Consider the following 26243-nt stretch of genomic DNA (forward strand, 5'->3'; position numbering starts at 1 on the left):
CCTCCAGTTATGGGTCACGTTAAGCACAGACTGAAAATGTATTCAATGAGTTGTACAAATAATTGCAGTAGACCACCAAGATAGACAGACCCACTTTTTGTTTTTACTTCGTGGTATGGAATAAAATGTTTTTCGGCCCCTTAAACGTATTCTAAGCCACTATCCGACAAGGACAAGAAATCATTTTGCGTGTATTTATTCGCTGTTACCCGGGGCTTGCAGTGATGCTAAGAAGAGAAGGAAAAACATAACCATGGAAACTCAGCTTGCAATTGCCAATAAATATAAAGAAGGAACACATGATCGGTACTCTCAATAACTTCTAAGGCCATAACCAATCAATGATTGGGACCAGTATCAAAAATAAGGGGGAGATGAAAAGGAAATAAATCTAAGGGCATGAGAATCTTCGCAATCAATTTAATTTATATTTGGCCATCGATTGCCCTCTGCTCCCCCACCAATAGGTAAATATTTCATTTTTACTTATACAGTATATTATTTTAATTACAAATTAATCGGTCGATTTTTTTTCACCCAGATCAATCAATGAATCTATTTTTTTTTTTTTAACACACGTTTTTGTTTTCCTCCTCCATTCAAATATTGAAGTTCAGGACAGACAGACAAATAGTGCACAAAACAACAGAATATTCAAATATAAAACAAAAAAAAGCCAAGTGTTGGTCAAATAGCCTAACAAACAAAAATACATCCAGATGTATGCTAAACATCTGCAAAAATGAAAGATGGTGTTTTTGATTAAGTGCAAAAAAAGAGGCAAAATAGGAGGATGAGAGTACTTTGTCGAGTCATCTTACTGTCCATTGCATGTTCTCATTTAGTACGTTGAGTTGCATTTTAGTGTCTGTAAAGTGCTCTATTAATAAATTTGGATTTGGATCAAGATGACCTTGTGCAACAAACTGCAGTCTCGAAGTGCAGATGCTCCGCTACTTACGACCATTCGAGTTACGAAAAACGGTAGATCCGAAAAGATTTTTCAGGATTTAGAAAAATATCTGGACACTGCTGTAAGTTAGATTTTGTATTGTACACCTTTTTCCGAGTACAGGACAGTATTGTAGTACTCCTTTCCGCCACTACGGCTTTGGCGCCGTGAGAGCTCACCCTGTATCCACCGGCTTCCTCTTCCTGTCACAGCCCCAGTTTGTGTGTAAACATACTGTACTGTCTAGCGCGCTAAGAACTTTGGCATTTTTATTATTCAATATTTCGTGCATCCATTCAATATGTTTGGTGTAAAGTGTAACGAAGAGGCGAGCCGTTTCTTTTAAAATGAAAGTGTAATGAGGAAGCTTGATGCGGTTGAAAAAAATGGTTGGATCGCTTTTTTTTCAGCGACTTTCTACCACGGAGGAGGAAGTCGCCTATCTCTTGAAGCTCATCTTCCAAAAAGTAAGTTAAACTTCACTTTATTTATCTTTATAAAGCATATTATTTTATGAAGTGTTTCTTTTTTAGTACAAACAATATGGGTTACTTATACAAGCCTTAAACATACTTATATAAACCTTAAACATACAAAATCTAGCACTGAAGCAACTTACGGAAAAAGATTTAACTTCATAAGTAGGGGAGCATCTGTACTACTTCAAGTTTGACGAAAAGGAAATTCAATGCATTCTTATTTGCATCGATGATCAAATTTGTTGCCAACTCTTATCGAATCATTGTTGCAGCCCTACTATTTACTATTACTTTATCTCGGGTACCGGAGCGATCACATTTTCACGCCAATAAGGCACACAGTGTTAAAAGGCGCACTCTCTGTAGCTGCTTCCATTTATTTAATTTATCAACACATACAGCGCCCTTGTTCATTAGCCATGAGTGCCACGCGACCTCCTTACAGGCAAGAATACTATCTATCTATGTAGGTCATATCCCTCAAGAGGCGTGACCGACAGCAAGACAAACACATACAATAAAGAAAATTAAAAAAGGAAAAAAATAGGAAAACACACAAAATTTTTTGCACCGTGGCCAACCCAAATGTCCAAACACCCAAACAGGTTAGGCACCTCGGCACCTAAGTTGGTCATGCTTTCGTCCCTCCAGATGCAACAAACGAAAGCGGCCAAGTCACTCGGGTCAGGGTGACACAACACACTCTTCTGTTCAACAGCAGGGCCCGACACCTTTCACTGGTTTACCCCTGCTGCATCATACAGGTGCCCTGCCCTTCCCTTCCCTTAGAACGCGTCCAAACACCCAACTATCCTTTTACAACACCTCTCCACTTATTCCTATCACCAACAAGAGCTCTAGCTTCCACTATATCTAGACCTCTTTCCTGCAGTGCACTCATAACACCATCCATCCACGTCAATCGCAGCCTTCCTCTTGGTCTCCTTTCATATACTTCTGCTCTGGAGATCCTCTTCAACGTTGGCTCCTCTTCTATCCTCTCCATGTGTCCAAACCAACAGAGTACTCTCTTATCCACACGCTTGCTCAGGTCCACTACGACTCCAGTTCTGTCTCTCACAATTTCATTTCTCAATCTATCCAATCTTGTCACTCCTAACATACTCCTAAAACACTTCACCTCAAAAACATATAATTTCCTTCTCAAGAATATTAGTGTGTGTATAATAAAAAGAGCAGCAGGAAGAAGACTAAGTTTGGTAGTGGTTTATTTAAGAATTTATCACAAAACAAAACCTCAGGATATGACAATACTGTTAAAAAATATTAAAAAAAGAGAAAAACTGAGTTTGGTATTCTTTTAATTTCTAACTGTTAAACCTTATCAAACAAAGCCATCGAAGTATTCATCCTCTGTTTCTGCACGAACAGCTGGGCCAAATCTCCATCAAACTGTTCATTTTTAGAGTCACTTTCTGCGACAGTCGAAACACTTATGCCGCTTGACCATTGCTCGAGGACCCAGTCCTCGAGGACCCAGTCCTCGAGGACCCAGTCCTCGAGGACCCAGTGCTCGAGGACCCAGTGCTCGAGGACCCAGTGCTCGAGTCCTCAAATTCGAGCCACCTTGCCTTACGTCTGCGGAAGCTCAGCTGCATTTTCTTTACTTGTCGGCGCTCGTTTTTCAGCTACCTCCCTATTCGAACCCTCGATCCATTAATCTTCAGTTCTCTTGTGGGAGCTCGATTTCAGTGTTCCTTAGCGTAGTTAATGGAGGCCAGTTTAAAATGTGCTCCATACCCGTACCATTATGCTATTTTCAGCATCATAACAAATCTAACACGTTATGCAATCACCACATGCAGACTTCAAACTTTAGGGGTGAGGCCCACAATTTCAACTTTTGCGGGTACTTCAGTCCTTAGTCACGTCTGCTGGGCGATGCTCACATTTTGAATTAAAACAGAGACTTGTGTGCACCGTATGGGCGTGAAAATACACTAACATAGGATTCTATTGCCCGCTATACAGCAATTCCCCTTTGAGATCCCCACCTCAGAACGGATTATTGTCAGATCCTGGGGTCTACCGTATTACAATTTTCCAATAGGTTACCAATGAACCTCCATCTGAACCTTATTGACTGACGTCTCATGATATTGGGAAATGCTACACATGATATTTTCAACTCACTTTTGCTTCAGCTCTAGATTCTTTTAACATTTTATGGGGCTCTAATTTTGCTCCCAATGTTGAAAACTGTAATTAAAATTCAACGTGTATACGCTCCAGAAAACGTTTACACAACGGTTGTGGTCATTTTAAATTCCACTCCAGGCAGCTTGGGAGGTAGCAGTCTGCTTCAATTTTCTCCATCACACCCATTGATTTTTTTTTTTAATGAGGCGTTTTGTTTTTGTGGGATTGTCCTCACCAACATATCTGCCGCCGGGCTTGATGACAATGGCGCCCCGGCTCCGCGTCTCCTCCTCCACCTGGGCCATGCTTTCTCTGGCCTTCTGGTAAGAGTCGTCGGTGGCACAAACGGTAATCTTGTCTTGGATGGCACCCAAACAATCCAGCTGAATGCTACCCTCGCTGCCAAAACAAAGAAGAGGAACCGTGAGAGAGGAAGGACAGGGTGTGGCCACTCAAAAGTTCGATTGAGGGGGGGAGTGTGGCATGTTATGACAAACTAAACTTTTAAATAAACGACATGTTCCGTCTTGTAATTTGTAACCAAAGACAGTTTTACAGCACTCGACATCCTTTGGGTGCAACCGTCACGTTTCCAATTACTTCACGTCTGTGGGTTTCTCCGGATGAACTCAGCATGCCTTTCTGTATAATCACCCTCACGCCTCCACCTTGACAATTTGGCAGCAAATGAGAGCGTTGTTCTCATTACTTTCACATTGACGATTGGTGAGTTGATAAGGAGCCAATCGAAAGAAAGATTGAACTCCGAGTGACCTTTTATTGCGTTTGTACTTTACCAACTCTGACTTAAGTTTCAGTTTGATTTAATTTAGTCAGGATTTTCTTCTTCCAGAGTGGGACAGCTAAGAGAATTTGCCAATGAGATTTGGGGAAAAGGGTGTCAAGGATAAATAATTAACAGCTTAGGTCAATTTGTATGACTCAAGGAGAAGTGGTCTTACGGACTTCCTCTTTTAAATACACTGGCCTATCACTAGGTAGCTCTTGTAAATGACTTTAGGCTTGGAGACAATATTTTGACTATTGAGGGGATGAGGAGAATTTTCAACATGTTACCTAGTGTTTACCATGTTTGTGTACTGTAATGCTAAATGCAATTCACCCTGGTCATCCTGAGAGGGGGATACCACTTGTGAGGTCCCTTCTCAAGGTTTCTCTTTTTCCTCACGCTGAGGTTTTTGAGTTGCTCCTTGCCCGCATGTTGGTTTAAGATCAGGTAATTGTGTCATTGTAATCCTGTGCAGTCCTTTGAGACATTTTTGTGATTAAGGGCTGTATAAATAAATTTGACTTGAGGAGCTGATACACTGCGGTTAAAATGCAGTGTTTGTGTGCGTCTTTTGGTCTTAAGCAGTGGAGTTCAAACTTAAACCCTGGGGTCATTTTCACACTACCACGTGCCTTTGAATTGCCTGCTGTAAAAACGGAAAATTTACATTGAAAGGCCATTTAAAAGAAAAGGCCCTTTCTTTCTAAAGTAAAGATGAAGTTGATAATACAGGCACCCTTCCTATGAATGAATAAGCTTTTATTGTTTTCACCCGCATGGTGCTTGTGGTAGGCAGCCCCTGGACCAGTTCTGTAAAACGCTCACCAATGATGGGTCATTGTGATTTTCTAGGGAACTTAATTTCTAACTAGCAAAATAACTAACTGACATAATCAATTTATTTAAATACATAATCCATTCTTCCCAAAAATGTTTTAAAATCAGCCATTTTTGTTGTTGTAAATCACTCAGCACTCTTATACAAGACAGGTGTTTTATAACTTGACTGAGCCCATTTTAACCTAATCTCTTATAATTGCGACCTAACAGTAACCGTAATACCAGGGTAACAGCATAGTTGTAGGAATTCATATTAAACAGGTAGCCCTTCGAACAAATCAGTAACAAAAAAGTAGCTCATAGCTTAAAAAAGGATGTTGACCCCCGCTTTTGGGCTTTTCCTTTAAAAATCTAAAAATAACACTTGAGCGACACTAAAGGAACACTAAAGATAAAAAATTGTTTCTTGTCCTTTCTGCTCTTTATCAAGGTTCAATTGATGAACAGAAGGTCTCAACACAGAAATAAAGTTAGGTCACAGGTGGATTCAAGTTGGATCTAGTGTGGTAAGATTTTCTCATTTTTTCAAAACCTCTGAACAGTTTGCCTTATATATAGATTAAATAACACACTAAAACCAATTCAAACCAAAAAAAATCTGAATGCAACCCTTTAATTTCTTCTGCATTAGACCTACAAAAGGTTTTTAATGGAGAGACAGAATGGGACACTGATAAATAATTTTTTATTATATTACTGAGTAAAATTTGTATCTGCTGATAATGTTGATCAGTCAAACGGGAGCCTCACCTGGTGATGTACTGCTGGATGCAGTCGAAGCTGCCCTGTGGGTTGTCTCTGCCCACGTTGGACAGGTAGAAAGTAAACGTGTGCAGTTCATTGGAAATTTCTGACCGTGGTATTGAAATTTTCTGCAAAAGAAGAGAAAAAAACAACAACATGTGACTCGAAGAAGAAGCAATGAATACAGAAAGTGAGACACTGAAAGTAAATATGCTACAATGGCATAGTTTTGTTGTAATGTGAGGAGTTATTGAGCCAGCTATACAATTACATTTAAACTTTACGAGGAAACGACACAGGTTTTGACCTACATGATATACTTCAATAAGAATTTTAACAACATTTAAACATTGAATGGCTCTTTATAATACATTACTTGATTTGCAATAAATCCTCCCTCTGCTATGCATCTCATAGGAGGATAATCTGGATTTTTATCTTGACTACTTGGCCTAAACATGAAAGAAACCCCAGCCTGAAAAGACTGCAAGGAATAAAAATACTTGAGGAAAACATTGGAAACATCTGCTATCCACACAGCGTGGGAATTCATGTAATATGTTCTTTTCCATCTTATTTCAATTAAAACACGTAATTGTTTGAATTGTGAACTATAACATCCACCCAAGGCTTAAGCATATGTGCACGAGACTTATTCTTACTGAAAGAAAACAGGAAACATTTTTAAAGTTACAGAACTGCTTTTATTACTGTGAATTACGGAAGGTATTTTTTTTTTTTTTTTTTTTTAACTTATTTCTTACACCAATTTTGACAGAGGTTTGATTCCACCATCTTACATCAACACAAAATATATACACTTGACACACTCATAAATAACAGAAGGAACAACAAAGAAGAAAAAATACTATTAATAGAAAAGAAGAATAAATGTTCATACAATACATCCATACAAAAAGAAATATATATATATATATATATATATATATAAGAAGGTATTTTTTTTCTGCGACGTTTTTGGCAAACCTGTGATTTGATATCGGAAAACTGGTTAATTTGATTTTAGTTCATACCTCTGCCCACAGGCATTTAAAGGGCAGTTGACTCAGTTCTGTTTACCCAAAGGACTGGCATGTGTGAATAGTGCAGGTGGCTCACTATTAATGCAGGTCTTCAATTTCCTGCACATTTTGCTGATTTTAATCATTGCTTTACACTGGTTCTTCCAGTTTGTGGCTTTTTATGTAGGCACAGCATAATACAGCACCTATCATTAATTAACAAAATAAAATAAACTATTTGCACACAAACAACTACACGATACAATATTATTATACATAAACATGTGTCCATAGTGATTGGGCTGAAGCCAAAGGGTTTCAGCCGCGACACCTGTTCCATATTTTTCCTTTCGGGGAGGACGTTTAAAATCAAAACAAGAAAGGACAATTTGACCCCACCAAAAAAAAAACTATTAGAAAAAAAGGAATGACATTTCAAACCTATAACATTATTGAAAGAGACTCGTATAACATGTGATGCCCCAAGAAACTTTTGATATATTAATCCATCCATCATCTGCACCGCTTATCCTAACTAGGGTTACAGGAGTGCTGGGGCCCATCATACATTGAATCCTCTTTTGTATATTTAATTGCATTTATTGCATCAAAGCTGCTGAAACTTGGCAAAATGGCTTGGTCTGAAATAATTAGGGCTCTTTATGACTGTTCAGTTGTAAAGACTCCATTTTATATGAATTCCACTGATCAAAAAAACAAAACATAAAAACACGGCCCACATAAATCACACATGTTGATAATTTAATGTCATTGGCAGAAAGTTGGTTCACTGCTTTGCAGGTATACATTACACGGACGTAAAACGTGACGCTGCATTTCGAATGGGACAAGTCAGAAAGCAGAGGAGATGGACGCGAGAGTGATTGTGATGCAAGGAGTTGCGGAGGACTGACGCAGTTGACTCAATGACTCACCATAAAGAATGAGTCGAGAGCGAGGCTCCCCCTCACCAAATGGTGACCAGGCCCAAAATCACCACATGTGCACAATTTGCAAGTGTGAGTATTGCTGGGCCTAATATTAAATTCAAAACTGGAATCGTCCTCAGGTTACAATTTCAATATTGTGAATTATGTCAAATTTCCATATGTATAAAGTAAAATGTGAATATCCCTATACACAAAAAAACAATGACTTTTGTTTATCAGAACAATTACATGTTTTAAATTAAATTGTATTTGTTTGTTGCTTTTTATTTAGGTACAACACAAGAAAACGCAGAACTTAATAAAAAAGGTAGAAAATATTTGTACAAAAAACGCTTTACAATAATATGATACACAAAAGGGAGTATTCTGAAGCTTTCAAGTGCCTACCCCTTCCATTTTTTCCTTGCACGGAATAATATTGCATTTCTGTGACCCAAAATCCACATTGATTTATATATATATATATATATATATATATAATATATATATATATATATAAGTGAAACAATTTGACGTAATGTTTATTTGTATCGCCCTTAATTACAGTCTCAAAGGGCTGCACAGACCACAGATTATTGCAAACCACAGACTATTATGACACCATCCCCTGATCTAAAACCTACATGAGGGCAAATAATACACATATATTGTCAACATAAAATAATAGGTTATTTATATGCTATAGAACAGAATTCACCATAACAGATGGGAGATGTACAGATACGTAACTGTTTATCCCTATGTTTCAATTAAGAACGTTTTTTTCTTTGTTAATTTATGAAAATACATATTCACTTTTACAACATCTTCTGAAATAGATTTACAACAGGTGGGCAATGCATAAGGGCAGCACAGTGGTTAGCGCGTGTGCAGCACAGTTCTGATGTCATGAGATAGAACTTCCTGTGTGGAGTTAGCATGTTCTCCCCGTGCTTGCGTGGGTTTTCTCCAGACGCTCCGGTTTCCTCCCACATTCCAAAAACATGCATGTCAGGTTAATTGGCCGGTCCAAATTGTCCCTAGGTGTGAATGAGCGAGCGAGTTGTCTGTCCCTGTGTGCCCTGCGACTGGCTGGAAACCAGTTCAGGGTGTCCCCTGCCCACTGCCCGAAGACAGCTGGGATGGGCTCCAGCACCCCTGCGACCCTACCGAGGAGAAGCGGTGCAGATAATGGATGGATGGTCAATGCATATTGGCAAACAATTGTCCAACACAAAATCTACATTTTTAAAAAAATAAATATTTTATCTTTGAGGTGACAGGAATGCACATTTATACCTTTATTTACATTTTATGGCAACTACTTAATAGGATATATATATATATATAAGGGGCAGCACGGCGGCGCAGTGGTTAGCCCTTGTGCGGCACAGTTCATGTCATGGGAACCTGTCGTGGGTTCAAATCCAGCTCCAGACTTTCTGTGCGGAGTTTGTATGTTCTCCCCGTGCTTGCGTGGGTTTCCTCCGGGCACTCCGGTTTCCTCCCACGTTCCAAAAACATGCATTTCAGGTGAATTGGCCGGTCCAAATTGTCCCTAGGTGTGAATGAGTTGTCTGTCCCCGTGTGCCCTGCGATTGGCTGGCAACCAGTTCAGGGTGTCCCCTGCCCACTGCCCGAAGATGGCTGGGATGGGCTCCAGCCCCCCCGCGACCCTAATGAGGATAAGCGGTACGGCTAATGAGATGAGATAGATATATATATATATATAATATTTTGTTTGTTTGTACATGATTCAATTGTTTGTACATGATTCAAATTGAATCTTTTCTTCCGGCGCCGTCACGAATGGCAGCCACTCCAGCAGCTCCCGTGTTATTTTCGATTGTTCTCAGCTCAGGGATGCTGCTGGAAATGTGAATTTCCCTTCGGGGATGAACAAAGTATCTATCTATCTATATCTATATATATATATATATATCTATATATATATCTATATATATATATATATATATATACTTGCCATTACAAAAAGAACATTTTTTATCTTCAGGGGGGAACAAAAATGTACTATTAAAATTTAGGGCGTCTACTTAGAAATAATTCACAAAAACAGATCAATGTGGAGCATATCAGCAAAAAGGGTTATCAATGCACAGCAAAGAATTTCATTTGCATGATAAGAGGAAAAAATACCCCCCTTAAAGCAAAAAAATAACTTCGAACCAGAAAGGTATTCGAAAAAGAAAATGACTATAAGAAAGCACTGTTTTACTTTAAGTAGACAGAAAATATGAGGTTGGGGGAGGTTTGCTTGTCCAGAGCCGAGTAGTATAACTACTTCCAGAGTCCAGCAATAAGACGCAGCAACAGTGTAAGCAAACAATTTGGATTTATTACAGAACGAAGACTAAAATGCACCTAAAGTGCTTTTCCTCACTGCAACCACAAAACAGATGAAGTAAGTGTTAAGACATCCCTAAAACACCAAATGAGACAGCACATCCTGTCTACAAACAATGCCCTGTTTATAGCTTTGGCTACTGGTACAAGTGGATTTAAACAGGCTGTCCGAACAAGCCTCCCCCCGACTGCTTTGTCCTGCCTGAAAGCCTGCTCATCTTTTCATTCTGCTTGGCATCAAAAAAACAATACCGCTTTTCAGGATGGACTCATTAGAAAAACGACAAATCGCACAGTTCCCTCCTCCAAAGCTGCGGAGGCGACTAAAAGACGAAGAAGCAAAGTGACAATGGACGCCATGTGGACAAAAGGTCAAACGGGGTAGAGACGATCTGGCTATGACAATGTCCAACGATTGTCTTCCAATTAGAGTGGAGACACTACATCTGATGGCAGAGAAATGTTTAGATTTGCACCCTAAACTGTGAACAAGCATCCCTGAATATCTGCTTTTGACCGACTCCTCTCTTTTACTCGCATAATGTGACATCATGGCATTACTGCGACACAATGTGTCGTAAAACTCTGGTTAAAAAAGAAGCTGAATCTTAACTAGATACACAATATGCCTAGGCCTACCTTTCACAAGTAATCCCAAAGTAATCTAAAATAATAAAGTTACATTACTGCAATATTAAGGTACAGTGGAACCTCGGTTTTCGAACGCCTCTCAGTTCGAACAAATCGGAGTCCGACCAAAAATTGAGAAATTCTTGCTTCGCTGTCCGGTCAAAAAAATCGGAGTTTGAACGCCGGTAATGCGTGAGTGAGTACGCGAGGATGCGATGCTGAGCGGCGTATAGGTGTAGATCGCTCTTTTCGTGACCAACTGTTATCGCGTGCGGACGTGCTTCGTTTTGCTTTCGCTTTTAATATAGGTGTACCAAGTGTTTAAGCCCCTAATTATGCCTCCGAAGAAAGTCAGTGCAAGCAGCAAAGTTGCTACAGGTGAAAAAAAGAAAAGTAGTGCGTACAACTATTGCATTTAAGAAAGAAATAATAGCAAAATATGAAGGAGGTGCGCGAGTCTGATCTTGCTAGGGAAAACCCCACTGTCCGCCTGTGCCTTCTGCTGACCAGCACAAAGGAAAGAAATGCTATTCATAATTATTTTCTTTATCCTTTTTTTTACTTTTACACGTTCATGTTAGCGTAATCTTTTGTAGGGAAGATTACGATAACACGAACGTACGATTAGCCTTGGTTAGCTTTGTTTACGTTGAACATTCAAGGTAAACATTCAGGGTTGTTGGAACGGAGCCCAACTTTTAGGGTGTTTGAACGGAGCCCCCTTTCCAAAGAACCGCTCACCACTTGTTGCGGAGACCCGGGTGCTAAATGACTTGTAACCGACCTGAGTTTTTTATTTTTACACGTTCATGTTACCGTAATCTTCCGTACGGAAGATTACGATAACGCCAACGTACGATTAGCCTTCGTTAGCTTTATTTTTCCGTTAAACATTCAAGGTAAACATTCAGGGTGTTGGAACGGATTAAAACGATTTACATTATTTTTAATGGGAAAAATGATTTCGGCGATCGAACAAATCGGTTTTCGAACAGGGTTCTGGAACGGATTATGGTCGGGAACAGAGGCTCCACTGTATTTGGATTACCTTACTCATTACAACAGGTATCCGTATCGGATTATATTTCTAAAGCAATACCGCCCCCATCCACAGAACAGTTCTGAGGTGATGGGTTCAAATCCAGCTACCAGTTTTCCTCTGCAGAGTTTGCGTGTTCTCCCTGTGCTTGCATGGGTTTCCTCCCCCTTTTAAAAAAAGCATGCATTTCAGGTTAATTGGCAGGTCAGAAATTGTCCGTACGTGTGAATGAGTGAGTGAGTTGTCTGTCTCTGTGTGCCCTGCGACTGGATGGCAACCAATTCATGGTGTCCCCTGCCCACTGCCAAAAGATAGCAGCAACCCCTGCTGAGAATTAGCGGTGCAGATAATAGATACATTTTACTGAATATACTCCTAAGGAATTCCAAATAACGGCTGGGTGATGCACAGAAACATACCGTACAATTCAGACCATAAGCCGCGACTTTTCCCCAAGCTTTCAACCCTGCAGCCAATTAATGAATTTTTAACGGCCTTCAGGGGCGCCCGAGCAGTAATTGTAAGAGTCAGACAGGTGGAATATATGTGTTAAGGAAGACGCAAGTTCAATGTAACTTAGCGCTTTTAGCATGAATATACCCTCATCATGGAAAAGGTGTCAATTGTAAGGGGAGCGCTAACTAACATATTAGGAATCATTTTAAGAGTCTGTTTATTTGTAAAGGGAAATAATACGGCGAAACGAACGGATTACAAGAAGCAGAAATGTTTGAGGCGGATTCCTAATTATCTGTCGGCATTATTGTGTGTTTTGGAGTAAATATTTCACACAGTTGGATTCTATGGAGTCTCCTTGAAGTCACAAAGCTATTTTGGCAGACATTTAAAGAAGCTGAGGACGGCCAGAAGACGTACTGGTGAGTTACCTCGGCTGTCTAGTTTTCAGGTATTTTGTTTCAGACTGATTGTGAAAGTTCTCTCTGATGAGTATATTTTGAAATGAATCACAAGAGTTGTAGCTTTTCAATGATATGTGGCATATCGTATTTCAGTGACTGGTGACATCGTACAGACACGTATTAGTTTATCAAACCTTGTACTGTGTGATGCTTATAATCAGGTGCGCCTTAAAGTCAAAATTTTACAGTAGTTTATCACAATTCTTTTTTAATTAACAACTATTTTGATCCAGCTCAAAAGGGGGAGAGACTATCGTTCTACATTATCTGATAATGTCCAACTATTGTCTTTCAATAACAGTGGAGACACTACCGATGATGACAAAGAAATGTTGAGATTTGCACCATAAACTGTTAACAGGCATCCTCAAATACCAGCTTTTGACTGACTCCGCCCTCTGAATAGCATAGTGTGACATCATGGCATTTCCGCAAGACAATGTGTAATAAAACTGTATGGTTAAAAAAGGAAGGCGATTCTTACATCGGTACACAATGTGCCTAGCCCTACCTTTCAGAAGCACACCCAAGTATTTTGAGCCAAGTTCTTTATCATCTTGAACATTCATGGGCAAATTTACCCGAAACTTGGAAATTTCATCTGATTCACATGATTCAGATATCAGTAATTGATGACATTATCTATTTTCCAAATCTAAAAACTTGGTGCACACGAGTTGTCGAGACTCGAGAGTAAATGCTTGAAATGGTGTCGTGAAAGCATCTGCTGTGTCATTTAGTCGTTTTCACACTAGTGCTGAACATTCTGACCTCAGCGGCAACACGTTTTCCGAAAGAAGAGAGTCTGCTGAGTTACTTTGGAAGGCATTCAATGTATTATTAGACTCGCGTCCAATCACAAAAGTCCAGAAAAACTTTGGGTTTGTGTGGGATAAATACGAACTTGAGGATTCTACAATGTAGTGGAGTATTAAATCCCTCACTAAACAAGATCAACAAAGTACCATGCTTGTTTGTACTCACTTCAACAATGTACTCTAGTCCTGCGTCCCGTGTTTACAAGCCATGCTCGTACGTGACTCACTGGAAGCATAGACTTGCGCTACATCAAAGGATCGCTACAATTTTTTTCTGATCAGGATCAGAATCAACCAATACGTATGAGGCTTTTTGAGCAAGTTAAACAGAGTTTGTGTGGATCATTCGTCTCAGCACCCCAAGTCTCACGTGTTATGCAGCATGAAAATATCTCTGATGAGTGAAACTGCGCGTGCACAGTAATGCGCACAAATAAACAGATTCATAGTGTCAAGCTTCTATTATATTTCATGTGGTTCCTACTTTGCAGAAATTCACTTAATGGTTATGGAACGGAATAATTGCAAAAATTGTGTTAATGCTCTACTCAAAAGTGTCTAAGGAACAAAACTTTTGAAACAACATACTGGCAAGTTGGATAGCTCGATTTTTTGATTTCAGAGTGACTAATGCATCCAATCTTATATTATTCATACAGCTTATTGAAATTTTGTTTGTTTGGCCTTGTGTTAAGGCAAAAGAAATTGCAACGTGTCAAAGTGACTGATCTCAACTTGATACTGGGATGGGTGTAATGATTAATAGATCATGAAGGAAGCTGCCAATTGTGGACGAAAACATTGATAAATGATGTCTGGAAGCCTTTAAAGCCCAATGGGGTTAATATTATCAAGGTTTGTGATGTGACAATATAAGATAGCCTTTAACAAGAGTGTGATCTTCAAAAAAACTGCAAGAAGTTTTTGTTTTTTTTTGGAGGCTTTAAACATGGGCAGAGCCTAAAGATTGCTAAATCGCTCTTTTGAGTGTCAGGGGAGGCTGATAGTCATTTTTTTTCTAATGTAAATAACAAGTTTTTTTCTAAATTAACCTAGAACCAGAGTATTGTAAAAATCCTTAACTAAAATGCATGCAAAAAACACCTATAAATGTAATGAATTGTTATTATTTCATCAAATATGATCTGTTATAGAGAGGGGTTCAGCACTTTAAAGGAGCCCTCCATGGAATTTGAAACGAGTAGAAATTATGTTTATTGAATATGGGTGTTATTCTTAAACTTGCCAAATGTTTAGAGGGCATAGGTAGTTGTGTTAGGGTCCCCAGTGACCCGTGTAAAGGTTGTAAAATGTAATAACTTATGTGTTTCAGGGGCCATTAAATCATGGGTCAAAATTGACCCGCTGTTAACAGTGGGGCCAAATCCTACTACAACAATAGGTTTAATACAGATAACTCTTTATTGCGGGGTTTACAGTGAAAAGAGACCAGTAATAGGCTAAATCCATGACGTAGGGAGCAACCAATAAACCCTTTAACAGGCTCCAAGCATTTGTTTAAGAACTGAATGTACTCTATAAACATTGTACTGTACTGTCAAATAGTAATCAGAGAAGTGTACCGATTAGCCTATCAGAATGCAGAACACAGTAAGCACATTGTAAATCGGGGAATTAGCGAGACAGTTTTATAGCAAGGGCTAACTCATATTTGTTTGTATCACTTTTAAATCAAATACATAGGGAAGTGATCATAAGTGAGCAAATTATATCCCCCACCAACCCGCCCCAAAAAACAAATGTCATAAAAGAGATTGTGTTTTCATCTACTAATAATTGTGATGCGATTTCTTTTTCCAATTTTCCTCCACCCCAACATTAGTTAATTCAATCATCGAGTTAAAGTAGTACACATAAGTCACAAGTGTGTGATTTGCAAGACTTACCCCTTGATTTCCATTAAATGTGATTAATGGTTGTGATGACAGGACCTGAAACGACAGAAAAAGACACAAACGTCACCACAATCCAGCAATTAACAAAATTCGAATCCCATTTTTTAAAAAACAGTTTCACTGAGCATTAAATAGATATAAATGCTCAATTGTAGTTACTCAAGAGTGTTGAGGCTCCGCCTATTCCTACCGGTCACCCAATCAAATTGCTTTATGTGCTTTGCTAAAGCTTTTGGGTAATTAAAGTTTGTTGTGTAGCTTATCATCCTAAAGTGTCTCAACAATAAACAATTTAATGAGCTTCCATATAAAGGATTATTTCACGATTTTCAGCCAAAAAGGGGTCTGTTGGTGTGACACATTGACTATAAACTAGTTAAAATTTTCTAAATACTTTAAGCTTTCGACACAGCAAACAAGAGTCATTATCACCCAAGACAGAAGAACACCCAATAACAATTAATCTCGCGGGAAGAATAAATACAAGGGCAAAGCGAAGACACCAGAGGTCAGCGTCTGACTGATTTTAAGCAGACTTGTTGACAAAAATGGCAACAATTTTAAGCATTTACAAGCACTTCGCCCAAAATTCAAGCAGTTTTCAAACCTTGAAAACGAGACATTAAAATGAAAGCATTTCAAGACGTTCAAGCACCTGTACGAACCCTGCATATAAATGATTAGCTGTAAAGTAGCGTTATCAATGAAGAGTTTGCATTTTTATTTTATCCAGATGCAAAATAAGAGCAGTATTTATGTGAATACTAACTGATTCAAATTACTGGATTATAGGTCGCATTTGTATTTCTAGTTTGGCAGGGGGTACATCTTATTCTCTGGAGCTTTTGTGCAAAATTAGCACCGTTCTATGGACATTTTGATACTGAACTCCTAGAGGGCGCTCTACGCTAATGATTTCAACAACGGTGGTAACTTCAAAACAACCGAGAAGGGTTTAGCAAAAATGGCAACGAAAAGAAAACAACCTGACGTTTACAAGATGCAAGTGGTAAAATATGCAGCCCATAACCAGTGTCTGAAACTCATGACAAAAAGTTAGCGGACACCAGGGCAGACAACTCGGAAAAGTTGCCTGCCCAGCCATTAAGTTGCCTGCCCCATTTTTCACAACTTGAAACGCATTAAGACGACTCATCGCAAAAAAAAACAACAAAAAAACCCCCAAAAAAACAACAACAACCCCCCAAAAAAACGTTGCAAAGTATTAAGGATTGATAATCAGACTATACAACATAACACCACTTTTAAAATAAGTTTATTATAAATCTACTTATAACATTCATTGCATGTATATGACATGGCTGTTTTCCATCTGCCATCAGTATGTACCTGTATGTACTCATCTTCATTCATAAAACATTTGTGTTGCGTCGTCTGCTACAAGCCACGTGAACTCCTTTTTCCACGATGCTTTTAATGTACGTTTACGTTTTGTAGCGTCATCAATTTTGTTAGCTTCTTTTGAATATTCCTTCTGGGGCCGAGGTTTTGGCTTGATTCCTAACCACTTATCCATTTTCTTGTGTTCTCTGTGCCTCTACTTTGGAAAATGATATGCAAATGCACTACCTTATAACGCTCGGGAAAGTCCGGATGCACGAAGTTATTCATTGCAGGCTTCTGATTGGCTGCAGAGTATGCAAATTGCCAAACAAACCGAAATCCCGAAATTTCCAAACCGAACGAACATTTCAAAATCGGAGACGGAGACGTTTTGTAAGTTGTACGCCCGACGTATAAGATGCACGCCCCGGGCGTCCGGGAAGACGTTATTTCAGACATTACCATAACTGCAATCGAAGAGTCGGCTGAATTGATGAAAAATGACCCCAAAGATGAAGATTTTAGTTACAGATTATTTAGAGCAACAGTGGGAGTTATGGTAAAAGTTTTTGGATCTATAGAATTACAAATAGAATTGTTTTTATTGTATTTGATAACGATTTAGTGAACATCGTTTAAGATTAGATGTGGAACTTCAAGATAAATGGTCTGCATTTATATACTCTTTTCAAGTTAGTGAAGACCTCCCCAAAGCGCTTTACAATGTGCTTCACACTTATGCATTCAATCTCACAAACACACACATGGATAGCTGTGACAGCAATGCAAGGTGCCTACCTGCTTTTCGACATAAACATTTAATATAGTACTTAGAAGTTCATGTCATGGGAACCTGTCGTGGGTTCAAATCCAGCTCCAGACTTCCTGTGCGGAGTTTGTATGTTCTCCCCGTGCTTGCGTGGGTTTCCTCCGGGCACTCCGGTTTCCTCCCACGTTCCAAAAACATGCATTTCAGGTGAATTGGCCGGTCCAAATTGTCCCTAGGTGTGAATGAGCTGTCTGTCCCTGTGTGCCCTGCGATTGGCTGGCAACCAGTTCAGGGTGTCCCCTGCCCACTGCCCGGAGATGGCTGGGATGGGCTCCAGCCTCCCCGCGACCCTAATGAGGATAAGCGGTACAGCTGATGAGATGAGCTGAGATAGTACTTAGAAGAGAAAAAAAATGTTACGCAAATGTATATAGTACTTGTAGACTGGCCTTAAATGAGTTATCGGAATAACTCTCGATGTTAACATACCAGGCACTTTCTCGGTTGTGTCATGTGACGTAAGCATACCATTGAGCCCTCTGTTGCCCCTCATATTTTCATTTTAAATTGTTTGCCATTAGTATTTGTGTTGGATTTTATCAAATACATTTCCCCCAAAAATGTGACTTGCACTTCAGCGCAACTTGGTTTTTTTTTTTTGTCTGGTGCATCTACTACTTCAGAGTGACTTTTAGTCCAGAAAATGCAAACCATTTTCAGCCAAAAGACAGACCAATCGAAACTATTCTTTGCAGAAGAAAATGTTAAAAATCGGATTCCTACAAAGAGAGAAGACACGCACACACCACGAAGAGGAAGTCAAACTGGCTGTTCCCTCTCCAAACAATATTGTTCTAAATAAAAATCAAAGTTCACGTGAGGGCAAGTCAATCAAAGGTTGTACTTTCTCATACGCAACACTCGATCTTCTGTCGAGCCTATAATTTACTTGATTTTTAACTTGAAACCGATTTTTCTGGAATGTATAGTCAACCGACTTCCATCACGAGTGAGTGAAATGCAACAAAAGGTTCTTTGTGACTTTTGACTTTAACGGCAAGTCACTAGTATGATTTGTTTCCATTTATAAAGCCCCGTGTTTTTCTGGACAAAACCCGCTATCCATTAATCAGTCAGTTGACTTTAAATTGGTCCTCCTGAATTGTAGTGTAGTGGTATGTAGAACTAACATACACTTTTCCAAAGCTTTTTTGGGCTCTAATCTACATTTGAAAAAAGGAATTGTATTCCCGTCATACGATTAAGAGACTGAGGGAGAGAAAGAGGTGGTGCAAATCCTGCCATGACATTCCTGACGGACTAAGTGAAGCTGGTTCTGCAAAACTAACTGGTCACGTGACAGCCTTTACTCAGAAAGCAACTTGCTTTAAAGACAGATTGGTGAGTCAAATGCCGGGAAATTACAAATCAGCTCCCTCAAAATTACAAGAAATGTTAATATGCATTTGAGTTAGCTTAAAATTCAATTATTAAAAAGGATTTAATTGGGTCATTTTGATTCAGACTGGGGGATTTAAAGTTCGTAATACAAATAAAATATATTTGTTTCCCAGTAATTATTACAGGGTTTGTTAACAATTTTCATGGTCAAATTCAATCAATTTTCAAGTACTTTCGAAGCCAATTTTCCAATTTCTCCAGTACCATTAAAATCTGGTGTGAATCACGTATTTTGCAGAGCTAAATAGGTCTTCCTTGGAATTTAGATTGCTATTTTGTCTGTACTCGAATCAGCACTCTTATTACTTTCACTATGTTCATGCTACACTAACAAATAGAAGCAAAAAAAGCACCAAAAAAATATCACCCACCTATTGGCTGATAATTATTAATGTTACGCAATGATTGACCGATAGATCGTGACCAATGCAACGACCACCCATTATTTATAAATGTGCATTAAATTTACCACCAGATATTAGTTACCATGTAAAGAAAACTCCCAAATCTGGATGATTTCATACATTTAAAACCTCAGAGAAAAATCAAGAATCTATGAAAGAGCACTAGCCTTGGTCAAATCTCATTCCAAGACCAGGACAAAATCTTAGCTCAACACGAATTTCCGGCTAGGTCGGTCCTAAAATGTCAATCATTACGTTAGGGTCAGGCCGAATTCCTTTCTTGCTGACTTTTCATTTTTAAACAAATATTAAACATGTATACTAAAACAATAAGAACTCTTTAGATAAAAAAAAATATGTATAAAAATTAATTTGACAGGCCGTCATCGTACTTCTTTGTCTCTCTCCCGCTCTTAAAGTACTGAACTAAATTCTTAAGGATGTTTCGCTGCTGTGGTTCATGGCCCAATTTTCAACCCAGCAATATGACGGGCAACCTTAAAAACCTTTACAAGATGAATTCAATAATGGAAATGGTCTGTTATTGTAAATTCTGCAGACACACAAATATAAATGGTTAACCTTAACTTTGATACAAGACAGGCTTTAATTTGTTGTCAAGTCATGTTTATTTGTGTAGCCTTTCTTTGCATATTAATTCACCTCTCTTCCTCCCTAGTCCTCAAAAATAAAATGAACGTTCGGGTTGGTTACGGTTCAAGCTGGGACGGGCATTAAAACCTGCGAGGCCAGGTCGGGCTGGTTATTTTTCCCCCTCCTGATCTTACCTCTGAAGCCGAACCAGTTTTAGCACCGTAGCCCCCAGGCCCCTCCGAGCTCCAGGAGCAGAGTGCTACCATCAGCCTGTTCATTTGAATAGGCTGCTGACATGCCACTATTGTGTGGGACCTGATCCCAGAATGTTCCACACAGCTAACCTTGGGGACAGAGCACAGGTTTGGGGGATCGATGATGCCTAGACTAGAATCTGCATTTATAGCGGAGCCGAAAAGAGCCGACGTCGGAGTGTCAAGGAATTCCGAGATGCCTGGATAGACGTGTTATATTTAACACCTGGGATTCACTTCTCCCGCACAGTTTTGTGGATGGCAATGCCCGACACGTACTTGACACATCAACGGACATTGATATCATCATGTTTGTAATCATCCGATTCAAGTTTGTGATATCAGGGGCTATGGCCACATAAGTATGTTCTTTACAAGGTTCGAACACCTTTTTAATGGAGAAACTCAAGCACTTTCAAAGCCAACTTTCCAATTACCCCAGGACCGTTAAAATAAAGAAATCCGGTGTGAATCATGTATATTACAGAGCCACAAGTATGCAGGAAGTTCTTCCCATTACAATCTACCAATTTTTTTGAATGTCCCATAATAAATGTCCATAGTTGATAAAAAAAATCCTTGCACTAATACAAATTTCATAGTTGCAAATTTCAGTTTAGGTGTAGCATTACCTGTCCTATTGGGCGCGACCCGTATGGGGCGCTGACCTTTAGTAGGACAATGCCATGCAAACTAATGCAAGCTGCAGTTAATCAAAAAGGGAAAATTATTGAAATGCCAAAGCGAAGCCACCAAAATATATTGCCAGTGTCATTTTTAAGCAGACTTAATGGTAAACACGGCAACAGTTTCAGGCAACACCCAAACTTCAAGTAATTTTCAATCCTTGAAAACAACTAACAACAAACGCTACGAATGTCATGTTTTCCTCCAAAAGAGACCATATTATTTTCCATTACGAAAAGCACCAGAGAGCCGCAAAGAGCAACATATGGCTCTAAAGCCGCTTGTTGCTGAGCCCCAAACTATACAATTATACAACGATTGGGTGTAGAGAAATTATAAAAATTTTCCTTTTTTTCAAATTTCTGCATATGTTCTAGCCAGCGTCTTTTCATTATATAAGCCTAACCTGTCCTTTAAGGAAGATATATTTTTTTTCAAATGCCACAAGGTTCTCTTACCAAGAGAGTCTGTACTAATAAAATAACAGCATTGCAATATTTTCAAAATGCATATCAAACTGGTAGCCCTTGATGCCAAGAAGTAAAAAAAACTCAACTGCAAAAAGGTTGCTGCCCCTAGTATCCCAGTATCTTTGTACCTTGCATTAAATATTTATTTTTACTTGACAGTGAATCGATATATTGCTGCAAAAAAATAGGGAGGCGGGCTACACATACAAATAAATTGCATAGCCACTACAGTAGTGGCAGTTCCGCACTGAAAACATGTAATTCAAATAATCTTAAAGACTTATTTTTACATTTCATGTTTTTATGTAGTTGTTACGGTGAGTCAGGCGTGCGGGATATATTGCTGAGGATCGCTGGAGGATTAGAATGAATAGATTTAAAAATCCAGATACAATTGGGAACCACACAGTAAGTCATACTTAGAATGACCTTAAAAGGAGTGTGAGGCGATGCTTCTAAGAAAGCTTAAGAGTTGATTTAGCGTAAAACTTTTTTAAGGATTGCGCTCAAAATTGCCTCGTCAAGCTCCTTTGGACAATTTTAGGGCTTTTCGTTTCACAAGATATCCTCATCGGAAAATGTGGAGCTAATGCAAGAAAGAAACAAGGCTTTCACCAAGGGCAAACATTAACGCGGTTTCTGTTGAAAAAAAAAACAAAACAATATCACTTCTCATTTTGCATATAAAACGTAACACAACATGACTGTCACACAATGGATATTATGTGCACGTGCAACGTGATGGCAAGTCCCGTCATTGTTTATTTCCAAAACCAGTTTCTTCAGTGCAATTTGCATTTGTTTTATGTGGTTTTAAAAACATCCCTATGAAGATAAACGTCAGGTCTCTTTTTTTCATGTATGTTCACACAATTCAATTTGAATGAATGAATCTTTGATTTCAAACATAACAGAACGAAGCAAAAACAAAACAAATTAAAAAAAAGACAATAAAACACACAATGTTATCGTACATGTTCGAAAGAAGCATATGCTTAATAAATCCTACCCCGAGATTTCATTAACAATTGCATCCCACATCTAGATCCTCGGTGTATTTACATGTCAAACATGTCCTGATCCGTGCATTAAAAAGACAAGGTACAGGAGCTTGAGCCAGATGCCTCCAGCATCAAGCTCCCACTTGTCTGCCCCAACTCTGAGATGTGAAGTTTATGTCTGTTTTGTGTTCTTTTTAAGATTACGGTTTTTTTTTTTGTTTTTCACTATGCTCACCAACATTTATTCACCTCATAGTTTTTTGTTCATAGATATAGGTCCAGATTGTGATGGATTTGCATAATATGATGATGACAGGTATAAAATAACAATGTTTAACAATAGCAATAAGCATAGACATATAGTTGATAATGATAACAATAACATAATAGTCGTTGGAATTAAGAAAAAGTTTATTAGCTTGACCCATCTATAGATAAGGCTTCTGGTCACGTGCATTATTTGGATAGTTCACATAAATGTTCTAAAAGTAATAATGATAACAGTTATATTACCAGGTTAATTTAGTCTTACCCATCTGTTAAACATATAATGCAAGTAATCAATTAATTTCATTCAGACACCAATATCAACAATAATAACAACAATTAATGACAATATTAATGATAATTATTATAAAAATCATAATAATATAATAATAACAATGTGTATTTGCTTGCATCTTCTATTTGCTACATCATTCAGATGCCATTTTCTTCCTCTCTGTACTTTGCCAATATTGTTTTTTTGTTTCTGGATTAGGTTGATTTAGTTTATCACCCAAATTCTTGGAAAATTTGGGAACAAATTTGTGGATGGAAGTTGGAAACTGTCATAAACGCACCAAATATGTGAACCACACACAAGATTTGCAATTTTAAGGATTTTTCATTGTAGACCGACTATTTTCCAAACAGAGCAAAAACATCTAACAGCTTGGCTAGGACACAAATATTGGAATGTGTGTATCCTGTTTCTCACTTATGTGTAAACAATAGACCCCTGGGTTACGGCAGCCTTTACAATATGGAATGCGATGTTATTCTGCCCCTGATTAGGGCATTTTACCCACCGCATAATAAATTGTTTTGCATGCCCAAATACATACAACCTTCATACTGTGCTGTGTTCGTGCGTATGACTGTGCAAGTTATAAGCCGCTGATGTTTTCAAGATTTTTGTTTATGATTGCTCGACCTCATGTAAGATTCTGGTCTGGTTTCGTTGATGAAAATGCTCATTTGCAATTGGCCGAACTCCTTCCCACAATGCCAAGTCTAGTTGAGAATCTCTATTGACCAACTTTAGTTTGATTAGCTATGGGTCCAATGACTTGCAGCAATGGTAATAATGGAAACAAAGCTTAAAATGATAATGAAATACAAATAAGGTACAACAATTAGCTGGAAAAGGGTGGCATGCTCCCTCCGGGTTAGGGATGAGATCTTGCCCCAAGTGGAGGAGTTCAAGTATCTTGGGATCTTGTTCACGAGTGAGGGTAGGATGGAACGGGAGATCGACAGACGGGTCGGTGCAGCGTCTGCCGTCATTCGGACCCTGTAACGGTCCGTCGTGGTGAAGAGGGAGCCGAGCCAAAAGGCAAAGCTCTCAATCTACCGGTCGATCTACGTTCCTACACTCACCTATGGTCATGAGCTTTGGGTTAAGAGAGAAACAACACGATCCCGGATACGAGTGGCCGAAATGAGTTTCCTCCTCAGGGTGTCTGGGTTTTCCCTTAGAAATAAGGTGAGAAGCTCAGTCATCCGGGAGGGACTCTGTAGAGTCACTGCTCCTCCGCATTGAGAGGGGCCAGTTGAGGTGGCTCGGTCATCTGATAAGGATGCCTCCTGGACGCCTCCCTCGGGAGGTGTTCCGGGCATGTCCCACCCAGGACAGGCTGGAGAGACTATGTCTCTCGGATGGCCTGGGAACGCCTCCGGATCCCGTCGGATGAGCTGGAGGAGGTGGCTGGGGATAAGGACGTCTGGGCTTCCCTTTTAAGGCTGCTGCCCCCGCGACCTGACCCCGGATAAGCGGAAGACAATGGATGGATGGTACAACAATTGTTACCCTCGCTAAGGAATATGCCTGTAACCAGTCAATGATCAGAATACTTAAGAGGCAATTAAGTCTAAGGGCACAGCAATCCTTGCAAGAGGAAGTTTAAAAATCAGTTTTAATGTTAATTCAGTCATTTCCAAATAAACGACAATTTAGCAAATACTTTTTGGGCTAAAGTCAGCCCTTCCCATTTATTCATTCCACCCGTTCTCATAAAGAAAGAACCTTTGAGACAGGCGCCGCCATCGATTGTTTCGTTTGTACTTCCCCGGTGAGTGGCACAACATCATTAATGTGACAAAAGGTTTATCGGGAAGATAAAGCCTGCCTGTGCATAAACTCACTCTGCTGGCATGCCGCCTGGAGTCTGCAAGCGTGCCCGGGGCAACGCGTGACGCGAGCGCCGTCACTTCCGTTTTGTGGGTCGGGGAGTGCGTTTGGCGTGACACCGGGGCGACGCGATCGCCGGTGAGGAGGTTGGCACACAAGAGCGAGGATCACTGTGACATTTCGAGTCATATTTGGCCTGAGCGGGTACGGTCATCCCTCTCTCTCTCTCTGCCTCTCACCGTGTCCCATGATCAGCTGAAACTGGAGAGTCAGCATTCCTTAAATAACCATTGCAGCGGCACATGCAAACACGCTTCGAGCTTACGGGCCCCCCCAACTAAGCCCTTCTCCATTGCTTCCTGTATTATTTGTTCGTCTTTTTCAGAATAAATATCAGATTTTAAAACAATACTTAAAGTCAGTAACAAATGATTACTGACTTTTTTTTGTTGAAACTTTTACATTTCGACACAATTTTTGTTGTAGCACTACATTATAACTTGAGGTTTAGCATTTGAAGTAACCCAAAAACACTAAAGATAGCAAAAACGCCATTTTCATGCCAAGCCAAGAGCTCACCGTGTCAAACTCATGGCCCGAGGGCCAAATGTGGCCCGCAGCATCATTTTATTTGGCCCGCGTGAGGGCTTAAAATTTCTGAGCGTCTAAACATGAGTGCTTTGAGCAACACTACATTTCCCACAAAGCCCATCGACGAGATAGATACTTTATTCATCCCCGTAGGGAAATTCACACTTCTAGCAGTATTCTTGTGTTGAAAAATAAAACACAATAAAAGATGTACAATACAAAAAAACCCAATATAACGTGTTGATATAGTTTTAAATAGTGCTACGGAAAATACACAAGGTAATAAAAATAGGGTTATATGCAAATATGAGGGTGGGGTTTAATGTGAGCTTTTACTCCCCCGGGTGGAGTTAAAGAGCCTCATGGCATGAGGAAGAAATTATCTCCCCAGTCTGTCTGTGGAACAAGACTGACGATACCCACAAAGTGACGGCTCAGGACAACTATGCGGCCGTGTTTCCTTACCAGTCCCAATGATTGGAAATGAGGAATACGTGATCCCCAAAAATTAAGATTCCGTGTTTCTTTTTTTTATATATTTACTTTATAATTTCACATACGTGGAGCAACTTTTTTCAATGCCAATGTAACGTGTGTAATGAGTTATATTTCATTAAACCCTCATATTTATTTTACATATCATTCAATTACATTTCGTTACATTTATAAGTGA

The 26243-nt window shown here is 39.3% G+C and overlaps 1 protein-coding gene across 1 annotated transcript in view; it reads right to left on the reverse strand.

Annotated features, from left to right (window-relative positions):
• ell (elongation factor RNA polymerase II) overlaps positions 1 to 26243 on the reverse strand; it is a 65318-nt gene that overhangs the window by 23881 nt on the left and 15194 nt on the right. Inside the window, exons 2-4 of the mRNA XM_088349119.1 lie at positions 15595 to 15639; positions 5972 to 6093; positions 3827 to 3990 (exon numbers count right to left, since the gene is read on the reverse strand). Of these exons, the coding sequence (XP_088205245.1) occupies positions 3827 to 3990; positions 5972 to 6093; positions 15595 to 15639 (331 nt within the window). The remainder of the gene's footprint in view (positions 1 to 3826; positions 3991 to 5971; positions 6094 to 15594; positions 15640 to 26243) is intronic.

Source organism: Urocampus carinirostris, chromosome 12 (genome assembly GCF_059441175.1).
Source record: "Urocampus carinirostris isolate Australia breed hairy pipefish chromosome 12, RoL_Ucar_1.0, whole genome shotgun sequence".
Taxonomy (NCBI): domain Eukaryota; kingdom Metazoa; phylum Chordata; class Actinopteri; order Syngnathiformes; family Syngnathidae; genus Urocampus; species Urocampus carinirostris.